Source organism: Rhinatrema bivittatum, chromosome 8, assembly GCF_901001135.1.
Source record: "Rhinatrema bivittatum chromosome 8, aRhiBiv1.1, whole genome shotgun sequence".
Taxonomy (NCBI): Eukaryota; Metazoa; Chordata; class Amphibia; order Gymnophiona; family Rhinatrematidae; genus Rhinatrema; species Rhinatrema bivittatum.
In genome coordinates this window covers 5329775-5347570 of record NC_042622.1, presented here as the reverse complement: position 1 = coordinate 5347570, position 17796 = coordinate 5329775, and the positions used below count along the sequence as shown (strand labels likewise).

At 48.5% G+C, this 17796-nt stretch overlaps 1 protein-coding gene across 1 annotated transcript in view; it reads left to right on the top strand.

Moving 5' to 3' along the window:
• Window positions 1-17518, top strand: part of FKBP1A (FKBP prolyl isomerase 1A) — a 35229-nt gene extending 17711 nt beyond the window's left edge. The window contains exons 4-5 of the mRNA XM_029612685.1: window positions 12765-12918; window positions 16963-17518. Of these exons, the coding sequence (XP_029468545.1) occupies window positions 12765-12893 (129 nt within the window). The 3' untranslated portion in view covers window positions 12894-12918; window positions 16963-17518. The remainder of the gene's footprint in view (window positions 1-12764; window positions 12919-16962) is intronic.
• Window positions 17519-17796: the final 278 nt, after the last annotated feature.

Sequence of the window (17796 nt, the reverse complement as noted above, 5' to 3'; positions counted from 1 at the left end):
TTATTCCTAGAAGGTCCATTGCTTCCTATCATTTCTATAAGATTACTAAAGGTGCGCAGTGCTGCACACATTAAGAGACAGTCTCTTCTCCTTTCAGCTTACAGGAAATCTGTTTATTCCAGTCCTAGCATGCTGCATCTGTCTTGCAGTTCCAACTGCAAGACAAGGTCAGCAAAATTCACTCCCCACCCGGGCGGCCTCAGCGCCGACAGCGCGACCGAAATCGGGGCCAAAAACAAGCAGCAAAGGTAAAAAAAATCCCGCCGAGACTCAGGTCCCGCCTACGCCTCAGCTCAACCAATCAGAGCCGGCCCAACGGGGATTTAAATCGCGGCTCTCTTCGGCGCCATCTCCTTTCCCTTGCCGCTGCCGCTACTGCTGGGGAGGGCCTGCGCAATCGGCGCCGAGCCCCGCCGGGGGAAGGTCAGCAAAATTCACTCCCCACCCGGGCGGCCTCAGCGCCGACAGCGCGACCGAAATCGGGGCCAAAAACAAGCAGCAAAGGCCCCTCCTCCGCCTCCGAGTGACACGCCCAAAAGCCAGCTGCAAGACAGCCAATCGGCTGAGGCCAAGTAGCCCTTAAATCAAAAACCACCCAGACGCCACGCGTCGAACGCCACGCGTCGAAGGAGCGCGTCAAAGGGGCTGGCCCCTTTGTGCGCCCCTTAGTGCAGACCGGAGTGCAGACCACCGCAGACATCAGGTTCAACACGATCCTACTTACTTAACAACCAAACAACTGCAGTAAGTACAGAACAACTCTCAAGCTCTCGCCCTACCACCGTAGGCCCCCGCGCCGACCACGCTGGGATTTAGCTCGCTTTTTGCCGATTCGTCTCGCCGACACCCATACAACCGCATCGAAAGGCCCCCCTACCGTTAGCTACATCACCGTGAGAGGAACGCCAGAGGCCTAACCCAAGTCAGCAGGGCTCGCCGCCTACTTACTTCATTTTGACGCAACCGAACTTGATTTAATAGGCACGGAGCGATCCCAGGAGTCAACTAAGCATACATCCAAGGATCCCATTGTCCATGGCTCATACTCATAACTGCCTCTTCAACACTCACTCAGACTCGCCAGCTTGCAAGTAACAGCGACAGCAATCATCCTACCTCAAGTAACAAGCAAGTAACAGCGAGTAACAAGCAAGTAACAGCGACAGCAATCATCCTACCTCACCAGCAATCATCCAGCCTCACCAGCAATCATCCAGCTAAGACAGCTCTCATCCAGCCACACCAGCAGTCAACCAGCCTCGACACCATTCATCCAGAGTGTCCAATACCTAACGCAACATTTTCAATATCACACCACTGTTCCCAACTAATTGAGACACAATAATGCACCTCTGCACCATTCCTAAAATCTGGCAAAAAATCAGAAAGCACACAAAACCTGCAATTCATCTCATCTCACGACAACAAAGACTATTACCAATAATGATCTCACCGATAACTCAATTTCTTGGACTCTCATTATTTACCTTAACACTATTCAACGCTCAGTCGCTCTCCAAAAAAATGGACATCCTCAGTGACTACCTCATAGAAGCCAACCCAGATATCTGTGCAATTACAGAGACATGGCTAAAACACACAGATACTGTACTCATAAATCAACTGCCCATACAATCTTACGACGTATTCTCCGTCCCAAGACCCAAAAAAAGAGGTGGAGGTCTCCTCCTTGCAGCAAAAAAAGGTCTTAATATTACCTTACAACTTACCAACTCCTCCAACAAACTTGAATTCTCCCTCTTTAAATCGGAACAAATCCAAATAGCTTTAGTCTACGCACCACCAGGAACCTTAGAATCGGATCCCTCTCTACTGATAGAACTTATAGCCAAACACATAAACGCCGACAAACCTGCTATAATCCTCGGAGACTTTAATTTACACGTAGATGCTTCTCCACAATCCATCAACTGCCAAACAGTTCTTTCCTCTCTCAACCATTTAGGCTTTACTCAAATTATCAACAGTTCTACCCACAAGGCAGGCCACACTCTGGATCTAATCTTTATTAATGATCCCTTTAACATTCATACCAACCCCACTTGTTCACCAGTTCCATGGTCAGACCACAAAGTTATCCACACAACCCTCAATATCAACAACCCACCACCTCAAACCACTAACAAAATCACCATCCACTTCAGGAAACCATGCTCTCCAGACATACTCAGTGAAAAGATGTCTGAAGCATTAAAGCAACTGGACCTCACAGACGCAACAACTGCAACTACTTCTTGGATCAATATTAACAATAAAATTGCAGATCAAATCTGCCCAACTACAACCAAAACCATACAACCTACTCTAGACAATAGGAAACCTTGGTTTACACCCGAACTTAAATCCCTTAAACAATCTCTCAGAAAAAAAGAACAAAGCTGGAGAAAAAACCCAACCACCTCTACACATGCCATCTACAAATCCCTCCTCAACAACTACAGGAATACAATCCTTAGAACAAAGAAAGAATTCTACGGAAAAAAAATACACCACTTTATATTCGACTCAAAGGCTCTCTTCTCATACGTCTCCTCTTTAACCAAACCATCTCCGCCTACTATCCCAGACCACCAAGCCCTCAACAAAGCAAACGAACTAGCCAACTACTTCAAATCAAAAATCACTAACCTTACCCTATCAATCACATCCAGCAACTTTACTCTAACTCACCACCTCACATCCTGGCCGCAACAAACCACAAGCCTGGATTCATTCGAGCTCACTTCTTCATTGGAGATTGAAAACACACTCAAAAAATTCAAACCTTCCTCCCACCCATCAGACCCAATACCAACAAATCTCCTCATCGCCATACCAAACACCATCTCAAAACCAATTGCAGAAATTATCAACACATCCCTTTCTCAAGGTTTAGTTCCTAACCAGTTAAAATTGGCAATACTTAAACCATTACTAAAGAAACCAAACGCTTGCCCATCAGACCCAGCTAACTTTAGACCGATCGCAAACTTACCACTTATCGCCAAACTGATGGAAAAAATTGTCAACAAGCAACTGTCAGATTACTTGGAAGATCATAATATTCTATCCCCAGCTCAATATGGATTCCGAAAACGACTAAACACCGAATCTCTCTTACTATCTCTCACTGACACAATCCTCGTTAATATGGAGAATAAACAATCATACCTGCTTATTCTTCTAGATCTTTCTGCTGCATTTGACACGGTAAAACACTCCACTCTAATAGACCAACTAGCCAACATAGGGATCAAAGGCACAGCCCTTAGTTGGTTCCATTCCTTCTTAAGCAACAGATTCTACAAAGTAAGGATAAACAACAAAGAATCGCATCCAATCTTGACAGAGCAAGGAGTCCCACAAGGATCATCACTTTCACCCACCCTCTTCAATATTTACCTCCTCCCTCTCTGCCATCTACTCTCAAACCTTAAGCTCACCTATTACCTATATGCAGACGACATACAAATCCTCCTTCCGATTACAGAATCCCTTCAAAAAACCATCACTTACTGGAACGAATGCCTACAGCCCATCAAAAACCTACTCTCAAGCCTCAACTTAGTAGTGAATGCTAATAAAACCGAAATGCTCATTGTCTCCCAGGATCCACGCACAATCTCTTCCAGCCTTTCTCTACCAAACACAAACAACTCATTCTCATCTGACGTCAGAGACCTTGGAGCATGGCTTGATAATCATCTAAACCTAAAAAAGTTCGTAAACAATACCACAAAGGACTGCTTTTACAAACTGCAAGTCCTCAAAAAACTTAAACCCCTCCTTCACTTCTCCGACTTCAGGCTAGTACTACAATCCATCATTCTTTCTAAGCTAGACTATTGCAATTCCCTGCTACTTGGTATACCCGCCAACACCATCAAACCATTACAGATGGTTCAGAATTCAGCGGCTAGAATTCTAACTAGCACTAACAAAAAAGATCATATCACCCCAATCCTCCGGAACTTACATTGGCTACCCATTAAACAAAGGATACTCTATAAGGTACTCACTATCATCCATAAAGCGACAAACAAACTAGCTCCCATCACATTAAGCTCGCAACTACAACTACACACTTCCTCCAGACCAATCAGAAGCGCATACAGAGGAACACTGCTTGCTCCACAAATAAAATCATCATTGAGCAAACGAGCGCTATCTTCAGCAGGCCCACACCTATGGAACACGCTTCCCCCAGATCTTAGACTAGAACCCAGTCATCAAGAATTCAAAAAAAGACTGAAGACTTTTCTCTTCCAACAAGCTTTCCCAGACGCTTAAGTGACAGACAGACTCCCTAATTACTAAGTATCCTAATTACCCTAATTATGGTCACTGTATCCAGTACTAATTCTAAAATATCTACAACTGGACAATGATCTTTGAGATCAAAAATTTACTTTATTTCATATATATATTTGGCATTACTTATATTTATTGCTACGTTAAATAGTTATACTGCTTATATAATATATTATATTTCTTTACTTATTACTATTTATTACCAGTTAAACTATTATTTCTTTATTTAGCTCTATGTTAAATTGTCAACCAGTTATACTGTTCCATATGTTCTACTGTTCCATGTAAAGCTCCGCTCTCTGTTGAGCAGTTCTTCGTTTTATGTAAACCGGAGTGATTTGTAGTCCCTACAAGAACTTCGGTATATAAAAATTAAAAATAAATAAATAATAAACTGTGCAGGCTGGTTAAAGTCAGGAAGAGCCAGGTTTTAAGATGTAAAACCATTTCTGAGGGGGGAGCAGGACTCGCCAGCTTTGCCTGTGGCAGGCATGTGGCTCAGCGAGGAGGAAAACGAGGGACTAGAGGAGAAAAGCAGAGAATTGAAGTCATGAAGAGGAGCAGGGGGGAGATGAGAGGTAGTGAGCTGCAGAAAAAAGGCACTGGTGGATGAGAACTGGGGCTCTGCCAGCATAAGAAAATTAGTTCTTACCTCTGATAATTTTCGTTCCTGTAGTACCACGGATCAGTCCAGACTCCTGGGTTTTGCCCCCCCTCTAACAGATGGAGACAGAAGTTTACAAACAAAACTCCGCCTTATCTAGGCTGGTGCCACCTACAGTCTGGCAGTATTACTTAATGTCAAAGCAGAATGAATCCCAAATAACACCAAATTAACTATATACAGTAACCTAACAACCGTAACTGGCCCAACAACCCCCAAATGGGAACAGAATCTGAGCCACCTATAACAGGCCATACAGGATTGAGCTGAGAATGAGGGAGAAAAAACAATCAGCACGGACTCTCCCTTGCCATAGCAGAATAAATGGGTGGGACTCTGGACTGATCCGTGGTACTACAGGAACGAAAATTATCAAAGGTAAGACCTAATTTTCTTTTCCCTGTACGTACCCGGATCAGTCCAGACTCCTGGGATGTACCAGAGCTGTCCTCAAATGGGATGGGATCCGGAGAGTCCCACTCCGAGCACCCCTGCACCAAAATCCCCGCTGCCTGGAACCTTAACATCCAAGTGATAATGTCGGGCGAACGTATGTAAGGACTTCCATGTCGCTACCCGACAAATCTCTTCTGGGGAGATATGGTGGCATTCCGCCCAGGACACAGCCTGGGAACGCGTAGAATGCGCCTTGAGACCCACTGGTAAGGACCTACCCTGCAACAGATACGCAGAACTGATAGCCTCTTTCAACCAGCGAGCAATAGTAGTCTTGGAAGCCTCCTTACCCCGACGGGGTCCACTCCAAAGCACAAACAGATGGTCTGATACCCGGAATGCGTTAGTAACTTCTAGGTAATGCAACAGCGTCCGGACATCCAACCTGCGCAAATCCTTGGACAAGGGATCCGCCCTGTCCAAATCTGAAAACTAAGGCAGTTCTACCATTTGATTGAGATGAAAGGCAGATACCACCTTGGGCAGAAAGGAAGGGACGGTACAAAGAGACACCCCCGTCTCTGATATTCGTAAGAAGGGCTCCCGACAAGACAGAACTTGGAGCTCGGAAACCTGCCTTGCCGAGACAATGGCTACCAAGAACACCACCTTCAGCGTCAAGTCTTTTAAGGTAGACTTGCGAAGAGGCTCAAAGGGAGTGCTGCACAACACCTTCAAAACTGGATTCAGATTCCAGTAAGGACAAGAACTACGTAACGGTGGACGCAAATGCTTAGCACCCCGAAGAAAGCGAATCACATCTGAGTGCGACGACAAAGACACACCTTGAACCTGCCCGCGCAACGACGCCAGAGCCGCCACCTGAACCCGTAGGGAACTACACGATAGACCCTTCGCCAAACCATCTTGAAGAAAGCGTAAGACTTCGGGTACGGATGCGCGAGTAGGTACCACATCTCGATCAAGACACCACGTCTCGAATACTTTCCATACCCGCACGTAAGACAAGGACGTAGAAGCCTTGCGGGACCTTAAAAGGGTGGTTACTACCGCATCCGAATAACCTCTGGACTTCATCCTTCTCCTCTCAAAAGCCATGCAGCTAGACAGAAGCGTTCGACCTATTCGAAACAAACGGGTCCTTGATGGAGAAGATCCGGTACATACTGAAACCGAATGGGGTCCTCTAGGGCTAAGTTTCGGAGATCCGCAAACCAAGGACGACACGGCCATTCGGCGCTACGAGCAACACAGCCGTCGGGTGCAACTCGCGCTGTAGCATCCGGCCGATGAGGGGCCATGGCGGGAAGACAAAGTAGCACATCCATCGGCCAGGGCAACACCAGAGCATACACGCCCTCTGCTCCCATTTCCCTGCGACGAGCGAAGAAGCGCGGAGCCTTGGAATTCTTGAATGTCGCCATAAAATCCAGTGCGGGCATCCCCCATCTTGCACAGATGAGTTGAAATGCGATGTCCACGAGTTCCCACTCTCCGGGGTCCAGGCGATTGCGACTGAGAGAGTCTGCCTGAACATTTTCTACCCCGGCAATATGCGACGCCGCAATACTGTCCAGATGATCTTCCCACACCACCAGCTGTCGGGCTTCGCATGCAATTGGTTGGCTCTTGGTTCCTCCCTTATGATTGATGTAGGCTACCGTGGTCGCATTGTCTGACAGTATTCTGACCGACTTGCTGCGGACCAGCGGAAGGAAGGCCTGAAGGGCCAGGCGTACTGCCCTGGTCTCCAAACGATTGATGGACCAAGTAGCTTCCTGGGGGGACCAGATTCCCTGTACCGACTTTCGGAGACAAACTGCTCCCCAATCGTACAAGCTGGCATCCGTGGTGATCACTGTCCAAGTAGGAACCGCCAATGGCACACCACGGCTCAAGTTGTCTGGATATAGCCACCAATCCATGCTGGACTGAGTCGACTGAGTTTAGCGGTAAAGGTAGATTAAATTGCTCCGACACCGGATTCCACCAGGAAAGCAACACTGACTGTAAGGGTCGCATATGAGCGAAAGCCCAGGGAACCAATTCCAACGTCAAAGTCATTGACCCCACCATCTGGAGGTAGTTCCAGACTATTGGCATGGGCTTGTTTAACAACCGACGAGCTTGACTCTGCAACTTGAGCATGCGTTCCTGAGTGAGAAACACCATTCCCCGACGAGTGTCGAACAAAGCTCCCAAAAACTCCAGAGACTGAGAAGGAACCAGGTGACTTTTGGCCGTATTTATTTATTTAAAAGTCTTCTATACCGATGTTAGTCGAAACATCACCTCGGTTTACATGGAACAAAAGCAACGGAAATTACAAGTAACAGGGGAAGGGTAAGGGGTACAAAAAACCATAAGGAGAGCAGAGAAGCATAGGAACAAACAACAAGTGAACTATAATGTCATAAGACCAAGGTCATAGTCAATTTCAGGTCAGGTCATAGTCAAATTCAGGTCATGATCCATTCAGGTATTGATTACCCAGCGGAGCCTTTGCAACAAGTCGATCACCCGGTGAACTGCTTCCTGACAAAGCCGTTCCGACTTCGCACAAATCAGCCAGATACGGGTGGACTAGGAAACCTTCCCTGCGAAGATGTGCTGCGACCACCACCAAAATCTTGGTGAACATGCGAGGTGCGGTGGCCAGTCTGAATGGCAACGCCTGAAACTGGAAATGTTGTCCCATCACGGCGAACCTGAGGAATCTTTGGTGCTCTGCACGGATTCAGATATGAAGATACACTTCTGTGAGATCCAGAGACACTAGAAACTCCCCTTGTCTCACCGACACGATGACGGATCGTAGAGTCTCCATACGAAAACGAGGTACTCGCAGATACTTGTTGACGCTCTTTAGGTCGAGAATCTGATGAAAAGTTCCTTCCTTCTTTGGAACCACGAAATAAATGGAGTACCGGCCTCTGCGAAGATCATGCGGCGGAACTGGCACAATCGCGCCGAGGTCGCGCAGGCGACTTAGCGTCTCCCGAACCGCTTGACGTTTCTCTGAAAATCCGCAAGGCGATACCAGGAAACACTGTGCAAAATCTAACGCGTAACCTTGACTTATCACCTCTAGGACCCACTGATCCGAGGTGATCTTGGTCCACTCCTCGTAAAACCGTGTTAACCTGCCGCCGACCACCAGTACTGAGGAGTGGGACTGGCTGCACATCATTGTGAAGGCTTACCACTCTGTGTACTCGTACCGCCCCTGGCCGTCCAAAATGGCACCCACAAAAGGACTGCGAGTACGATTGCTGCCGGTTGGCACTGTGCTGAAAAAAGGCCAACCCCCATGAATTGCGAGGCCTCCGTCCTCCCCGAAAACGGGAACACAACGATGGACCCCCTCTAGACCTAGGTCTGTCCTCCGGCAAGCGATTGTATCTTGTTCTCGCCTAGAGACTCAATCAAATCTTCCGGTTCTTTTCCAAACAATAACTTGCCCTTAAACGGCAGAGAGCCCAACTGAGCTTTAGAAGACACATCCGCCGCCCAATGACAGAGCCACAACAAACGACGCGCCAATACCGCCAACACCTTGGAACGGGCCGATGTGCGAAGCACATCGTAGAAGGCATCTGCACTATAGGCAATCACCATCTCCAAGCGTCCCGCCTGTAGCGACTCCTCCTGTGAAAGAGATTCATTAGCCAACAACTGTTGAACCCACCGAAGTCCCGCTCGCAACGAGAAATTACTACAGATAGCTGCCCGAATTCCGAGCGCGGAGACTTCGAATATCTTTTTAAGCTGTATTTCCAGCTTTTGATCTTGCAAATCCTTGAGAGCCGTTCCCCCGGTCACCGGAATGGTAGTCTTCTTTGTGACCGCCGCCACCACTGAAATCTATCTTAGGGACCTTCAGTAGCTCAAGTGTGTCCTCAGGCAGAGGGTAGAGCTTATTCATTGCTTTAGCCACTTTAAGCCCCAAATCTGGGGTATCCCATTCCTTGAAAAGCAAATCCGATGCCGAAAAATGCAATGGAAAGGCAGAAGGCGGACCTCTCCGCCCCAAAACTACCGGGTCCATTATCCCTAGTCTGGACTCTGAGTGTGGCAATTCTATGCCTAACTCTTCTAGAATCGCTGGGATCAGGGGCCCCAACTCATCTCGGTGGAACAGCCGTACTACTTTGGGGTCATCCCAGTCTGCCCCATGGGAACCGCTCTGGCCACCTGTTAGCTGCTCACCGTCCCCCTCAATGCCCCTCAGGACCTGGGTCGGTGGATCCTGGTCCATTTGCTGCTCATCTGGGTCATCGGTGTCTGTGGTGGTATCAGGATCCCCCCGGGGGGCCCCCAGCTTGAACGGCCGGGGCCTCCCAGTGGGATCCGACGCCTGAACGGACCTCGGCCGCTTTCCAGACTCCGACGCAGGGTCTGGGCCATGAGATCCCTGTGCCCTCTTTCTTGCTAACCTATGCACCTTAAATGCCTTGTGCATCACCAAAACGAACTCTGAGGAAAAGGAATCTGATGAGCAGTCCCCAGGGTCCCCCTCAGGGACCTCTGAATGACTTGTACCGTGTGGCCTCGCAGGTTTGTCCCCCTCAGGGACCCTGCACTGGGGAGATAAACACGGCGGCGAGTCCTCCCCCCCCCCCCCCCCCCCCCCGATCTGACGGGGGTGCAGGAACTGCGGCCCCCGGTGAAAACAAAATGGCGGACGTTCCTGCCGCAGCTGGGGCACCCGACCCCAAAATGGCACCCGTTCCTGTGCTCCGCGGAGACTGACCTGAGCCGGCCCCCGTCTTGCTCCCCGGAGCTGCGACTCGCGACGGCACTCTACCCCTTGCTCCATCTGGGAGCGAAGACGCCCCCTCGCCCCCCCGAGACACAGCTAGAACAGAGGCTGTCTCGGGAGAGGCGCCGGGCCGCCCTCCCTCCCCCGAGAAAGAAGAAAGGAGAGAAAAGGCAAAGAAGCCGCGAGTACTTGCCGATTCACAGCGCCCCTAAGCACGATGGGGGTGCAAGCGGAAAAGAAAATTGCAGTGCAAGTAAGCACACAAGAGAAGGGAAAATAAAACCTTTTTTTTTTTTTAAAACACCTTTACCGTTCGCCGGCTCCGGGACCACCTGGGGGGAGTGAGCCGGGCTCCCCGGTGTCAGCCCCAGGGAGGCGATAAATACTGGCAAGAGCACTAAGCCCACCCTTCAGCGGCCTCTAACACCAGGGGGATGGTCCCCTCAGGACCTCACAACCGCCTGGGAGGCAAGTGACTGGACCTGCAGGCAAACACTGCGGTCACGGTCACCTAACTAGCCCATGTAAAGCTATCCTCTTTTTTCCAACTAACTAGGCCCCAGCACAGACTGTAGGTTTGGCACCTCCTCCACCTGCTGGAGACAGAAGAAGACTGCCGGACTGTAGGTGGCACCAGCCTAGATAAGGCGGAGGTTTTGTTTGTAAACTTCTGTCTCCATCTGCTAGAGGGGGGGGCCAAACCCAGGAGTCTGGACTGATCCGGGTACGTACAGGGAATGACCTTTTCTCCATTTACATTTCCTGCTCTGGCATCATTGGAGCTCATTGCAGCTGTTCCCTCTAGCACCCCGCACAAGTCTCTTCTTAAGCAGATAGAGCTTTCTGTTTGTAGATGGCAATGACTACCTTCCAGGGCTCACAGACACTGTCTCTACACACTTGAGGATTGGCTACCAGGGTCTCCCATATAGCATCGCACATTCCCTTGCTGTTGGTGATGAATCGCCCTCCCCAAGGGAAGAACAGCCTAGTGCACTGCTGCCGGGTCACCAGATCAGCCACAGGGGAGAGAAGTGTAGCAAAGATGAAGCCTGATAGAGAAACATGAGTGTATATAGACGCAGAATCCCCAGAAGTGGGAAATTACCGCCCCTTAGATAAAGGATGTACCATATATTGACAGCAAAGGAGGACTCCTTGCAAACAGAGACTGCATGTGCATATACAGGAATGGCTTCCCAGAGGAGTGTGTGCACACACATACAGGAATGGCCGCCTGGAAGGACGGACACACACAGGTCCCATGTGCAGTGTATACGGGAATGGCTGCCTGGAAGGACACGCACAGGCCCCATCTGCAGTAAATGTGTGATGAGTTGATGTGAAGCAACTAAAGTACAGTTGTCAAAATTTCAAATTGCACAGCCTGATTCTCTGCTTTTAGTCTTAACTAACTTTTTTGCTTTAAACCATTGTCTTGCTCTATGAAAATCCCCAAGTCCCTTGTCCTGCATGGTTTGTCTTATTAGAGTCTAAGCTGTCTTGAGTAGGGACTGTCTTTTTGTATGTTTGTGTAGTGCTATGGAAATGTTAAGTAGTAGTAGAGTCACCACTCCACTTTCATTGTAAAGATACAGCTATAAAATTAGAGAAACTGTGCCAAATAACATACATTAAAAATTGGTTGGTTTGCCGTGTTTTTGGGGAATGTATTCACAAAGTTTATATCGCAAAACAACTCAAAAGCTTCAGCATCTGCTATTCCAGAGCATCAGAAACTGGATCAGCTGTATTTAAGGCCTGGTAACACAAAAACATAACACACATAGCACAAATGTGTGTACAAATAATGTTTTATGAAAGCATCTCTAATAAATCCAACTTACCTATGTGTAATATTGAATAGCCTAAGCCATAACTCCAAGAGGAGTTGGACAAGAGCCTCTCTTGTACGAGCATAAATAGTAAATGGGTATCTTTCCAAAGCCCCGAGGAACCAAGTACAAATGAAATGCTAAGTGAAATGTAGATGTGACTAAGGTACTGACACCTATATAAAAATACTCTCTTTTAAGAGTTGAAATTTTAAAAAAGTATGTAAAACTAATTCAATATGTTCTAATATTTTATTTACTATATGTGCACATAAATCTTCAATTCAAAGGAACAAATATGAACAACAATTATTTTGAATATCTTAATCCAACCAAATTAAAATACTGAAGCAAAAATCCTGTAATGTAAAAAAGTTAAGCACTAGCAGATGCTTAGACAGCTACAGATGTCAGAAGGAAAACTAGAACGCCCAAACGCACTTAGACAGAATAGAAGAGAAAAGCTGTAACTTAAAATCAATTGGATATCTGTTAAAAAGAATTCATTCTAATAGCTGCAACTCATGCTGATGGCAGGAAGGCCAGCTACAGGAACCCTAGTGTCGGAAGACTTCTTCACGCTCAACATTACTTTCCTCCTCGTCCTGTCAGACCAGACAAGTAGGTTACGCTTGCTCACCAGCAGATGCTTTTCTGGACTGGTCTGTCAGGACTTGAGCAGAGCAAATGAGCAGGTATGTTTAAATGTCGTCATGGAGAACGTGTAAAAGAGAAAGGGCTGTCTCCTAAGACATGCTGTTTCTTCGTTCCACAGATGAGTGTTGGTCAGCGGGCTAAGCTGACTTGTACTCCAGATTTCGCCTATGGTGCAGGTGGTCAACCAGGCATTATCCCTCCTAATGCTACTCTAATCTTCGATGTGGAGCTGCTGAAACTGGTGTGAGAAGCATTTCCTTCCCCTTGGAGAGGTAATGTAGGAAAATGCAAAAGTCAGTCTGAACTATCGATTCCCTCTAAATACCAGGATCAGCGCAGACAGTGGGTTATCTCCCCCTTCCAGCAGATGGAGTCAGAGAGAACTTTGAAGGATGCTTCCTTATAAGGCAGTGCACCCTCTACTAATCCTCAGTATTCCCTGTATGTACCAGGATCAGTGCAGACAGTGGGTTATCTCCCCCTTCCAGCAGATGGAGTCAGAGAGAACTTTGAAGGATGCTTCCTTATAAGGCAGTGCACCCTCTACTAATCCTCAGTATTCCCTGTACATACCAGGATCAGTGCAGACAGTGGGTTATCTCCCCCTTCCAGCAGATGGAGTCAGAGAGAACTTTGAAGGAAGCTTCCTTATAAGGTAGTTCTTCTAGGTTGTTTAATTCCACTAGATGCCGATTCAGGAATCAACATAGTTTCCGCCAGGCAAGGACTGCAGCCCCTCGTCAGCTGTCCTCTCGATCTCAATCCTGGACTCGGTCCTTTCGTGCCCGAAGACAGCCCCGCTCTGGTCTGGCCCAGGGGACGTCCTCCAAGTCTTCACAATGAAGTTATGCTGGCCCACTCCCCGATCCCCAGGATAGGGGGACGTCTCTCCCTTTTCTACTAGGAGTGGGTCAACATCACGTCAGATCAGTGCGTCCTGGATATTCTAAGACACGGCTACGCATTAGAATTTGCTCGGCCGCTAAGAGACAGGTTCCTCTTCTCTCCATGTGGCCCAGTCCAGAAACAGTTCATAGTCCGGCAGACACTTGACAGGCTTCTGGCTCTCGGAGCGATTCATCCGGTCCCCCCCTGGAAGTAGGCCGAGGACATTATTCGGTATACTTCGTAGTCCCCAAGAAGGAAGGTTCCTTCCACCCGATCTTGGATCTCAAGATGGTCAACAGGGCCCTCAAGATTCCCCACTTTCGGATGGAAACCTTGTGCTTCGTGATAGCGGCGGTACACTCCTGAGAATTTTTGGCCTCCCTGGATTTGACGGAAGCTTATCTACACATTCCCATCCTCCAAGCTCATCAGCGTTTTCTGCGATTCAAGATTCTGGGACAGCATTTCCAGTTCCAGGCTCTACCCTTTGGTCTTGCGACCGCTCCTTGAACCTTCACGAAGGTGATGATAGCAGTAGCCACTGCTCCTCCGGAGGGAGGGAGTCTTGGTGCACCCATACCTGGACGACTGGCTCATTCGGGCAAAGTCCTCAGCCCAGTGCCACCCGGAGGTTGACAAGGTGTTGACGCTTCTTCACCCCCTCGGTTGGGTGGTCAACTTCGCCAAGAGCAGCCTTTCTCCATCTCAGTCTCTGGACTTCCTGGGAGCGCATTTCGACACAGCGCTGGGCAAGGTGTCTGCCCCCGGACAGGGCTCATACACTCATAGCTCAGATACAGCGATTCATCGATCTCTCGCTTCCACCAGCATGGGATTACCTCCAGGTCCTGGGATCCATGGCTTCCACCATGGATCTGGTCCCCTGGGCATTTGCACATATGTGTCCCTTACAATATGCCTTGCCCTCCCGCTGGAAGCCAGTGTCTCGGGACTTCCAAGCCATCCTTCCTCTCCCGCAGGGAGCCAAGGATAGTCTCTCGTGGTGGTTCAACCTGTCTCATCTTCTCCAGGGTGCTCCTTTGGACATCCCGAAATGGGTAATAGTTAAGATGGACGCCAGTCTCTCTTGCTGGGGAGCGGTGTGTTAGATGAATTCTGCGCAAGGGAAGTGGACGCCGTCCCAAGCAACTTGGCCGATCAATCGCTGGAGACCAGAGCAGTGCATCTGGCATTGAAACGCTTCCTACCTCTCGTCCATCGTCACGCAGTCCGAATACTCTGACAATGCGACCACTTTGGCCTACATCAATCGCCAAGGGGGCACAAGGAACCAGCATGTCTCTCGGGAGACAGGTTGATGGCGTGGGCAGAGACTCATCTCTCCCGCCTAGCGGCTTCCCACATCGCAGGCGTAAACGTTCAAGCCGACTTTCTCAGTCGTCAACATCTAGATCCCAGAGAGTGGGAACTCTCAGAGGATGCGGTGAATCTCCTGTTCCACAGATGGGAGACCCCCTACCTGGACCTAATGGCAACCTCCCAGAATGCCAAGGCAGCTCGGTTCATCATTCGCAGAGGGAGTGGATGCCTTAGTCCTCCCCTGGCCCCGTCACGTTCTCCTCTACGTGTTTCCCCCTTGGCCTCTGGTGGGCAAGTTGCTCCGGAGAATAGAGTCCCACCAGGGTCCGGTAATTCTGGTGGTGCCCTGTCGCCCATGGTTTGCAGACTTGATCAACCTCGCAGTGGACGGACCTCTTCGTCTGGGTCACCTTCCACGCTTGCTGCGTTAGGGTCTGGTATCTTTCGCCCAGGCCGATCACTTCTGTCTTGCGGCCTGGCTTTTGAGAGGCGCCGGCTGAGATGGCGTGGATACACAGAGGCCGTTATCTCGACCCTCCTCAAGGCTAGAAAGACGTCTACCTCCATCTCCTATATCAGGGTATGGAAGGTTTTTGAGAACTGATGTGCCTCCATACCTGTGTTGACACGGACCGCCTCATTGGCTCAGATCCTATCTTTTCTTCAACAGGGACTGGACAAGGTCTGGCCTACAACTCGCTGAGAATGCAAGTCTTTGCCCTAGACTCTCTACTTCATCAACGAGGGGTGAAGCACGTGAAACCCCCGCTCCACGCTCTTTATCCTTCGTGGAGTCTCAATCTCATTCTTCAAATATTGGTTAGGCCACCCTTTGAACCCATGCGTTCCGCGACCCTCAAGGATATCACTCTCAAGACGGTTTTCCTGGTAGCTATCTGTTCTGCCTGCAGAATCTCGGAGCTTCAAGCACTGTCGCAGAGAGCCCTACCTTCGTTTTATGGATTCTGGAGTTTCCTTGCGCACTGTGCCTGCTTTTCTGCCCAAGGGGGTTTCAGAGTTCCACTTGAATCAGACGGTAGAGCTTCCGTCCTTCTCAGCGAACGCAAGCTAGATGTCAAGCGTATCCTCATTCGTTAAAGTCACTAATGATTTTCGCTTGTCTGACCATCTTTTTGTTCTCTGGCATGGTCCGAAGGAGGCCAAGGCATCTCAAACTACCATTGCTCGCTGGCTGAAGGAGGCGATCTCTGTGGCCTACATTGGGGCGGGTTGACAACCTCCGGCGGGTGTCAAGGCCCATTCTCTTCGAGCTCAGGCTGCTCCCTGGGCGGAGATGCAATTGGTCTCGTTCCAGGAGATTTGTCGAGCGGCAACTTGGAAATCGTTACATACCTTTGCTCATCATTATCGTCTACACATACAGTGCCTACTTTTGGCTCCTTTGGCTCAAGGGTCATTCGAGCAGGGCTTTCCGGGGCCCACCCTACGTAGGGAAGCTTTGGTACATCCCACTGTCTGGACTGATCCTGGTACATACAGGAAAAAGAAAATTATTCCTTACCTGCTAATTATTGTTCCTGTAGTACCAAGGATCAGTCCAGATGCCCACCCTGACTGTTTATTGGGTTTGGGATTGCCTCTCTGCTCAAATTGTTCTTCAGTGCCTTTTTTCCTTTGGCTAGTTAATGGTTCATTCTGCAAGTTTGTTGTTTGACACTGTTTTGTGCACATTGCACACTGTTGTTTGTTTCTTAATTCTATTATTCTTGATCCATCCTGGTTTTCCTCTTTGCATGGATATACTCCATACTGAGGATTAGAGGGTGCACTACCTTATAAGGAAGCATCCTTCAAAGTTCTCTCTGACTCCATCTGCTGGGAGGGGGACGTAACCCACTGTCTGCACTGATCCTTGGTATTACAGGATTGAAAAATAGCAGGTAAGGAATAATTTTCTTATCCCATCTGAGAAGAGAATGTGTCTCCTGCCTCCCTGCAGCTGGTAGTCCCCTCACCCACACGCTCCTGCAGCTGATACCCTCCTGCAGCTGCTGGCCCCTACCCCCTATGGGATTGCATAGACCTGCACCAAAAACTATTTTTTCTGTTGATTGCTCCAACAGTGACATTCTCTCTTCTTTTTTCAGAAACAATCTGACTCTAGAATTTGACACATTGAGGAACTGAGAATTACATAAAACAAAATGAAAACTACATATGACTCAGATGATTCTCGACCTGAAATTCCAGCATTCTTGATCTCTGCTGTGCCTCCAACTCGTTTCTGTCATATGGACTTTGGTTTTAAACCATCCTGGGCTGCCTTGTCTCATCTCTGTTGGCTTTTTTTTTTTTTTTTCCTTTAGGTTGTATTGTGCATGGACAGGATAACAACTTAAGTTTAGAGAGGAAATCTGTAAATGTAAAAGAAAAATGTGGGACAAGGTCACATAGAGAAAAATGATCGACCTTAGCACAAGTTTGAAACTTGTGAGCAGACGTCAGCTGTGAGCAGCAGAGTTTTGCTTTCTCTGGACGCTGCTGCTGCTTCTTGCCGTTCCTGTGCCTCTTTCTTCCCTGCACATCAGCTGCTGCTTTTCTGCCCCCCTTTCTTTGTTTGTTAACAGGGTTGGGGATTGTGGAGCAAAAGAACTTTCTGTAGTTTGTTTTATTGCTTGAATAAAAGGCCAGAGATGTGCTGCAGCGCAGTGTTATTACATCCTGTTCCTACAGCTCTTGCACCGCTCGTACTTTTAAAGCTTTATTTCCTAGCGTGTAGACAGATGGACTCAGGACCAATGGGTATAGTGTGCTCCTGATAGCAGTTGGAGATGGATCAGATTTCAATCTGACATCAGCACCAGTACATATACCCCTGCAGGAAGTGCAGCTCCTCAGTATTCCTTCGTCTCCATAGCAGTTCGGGACTCTATACACGCTTGCACAGCGTTAGAGTATTCTAACCAAAGAAATCCAAAAAA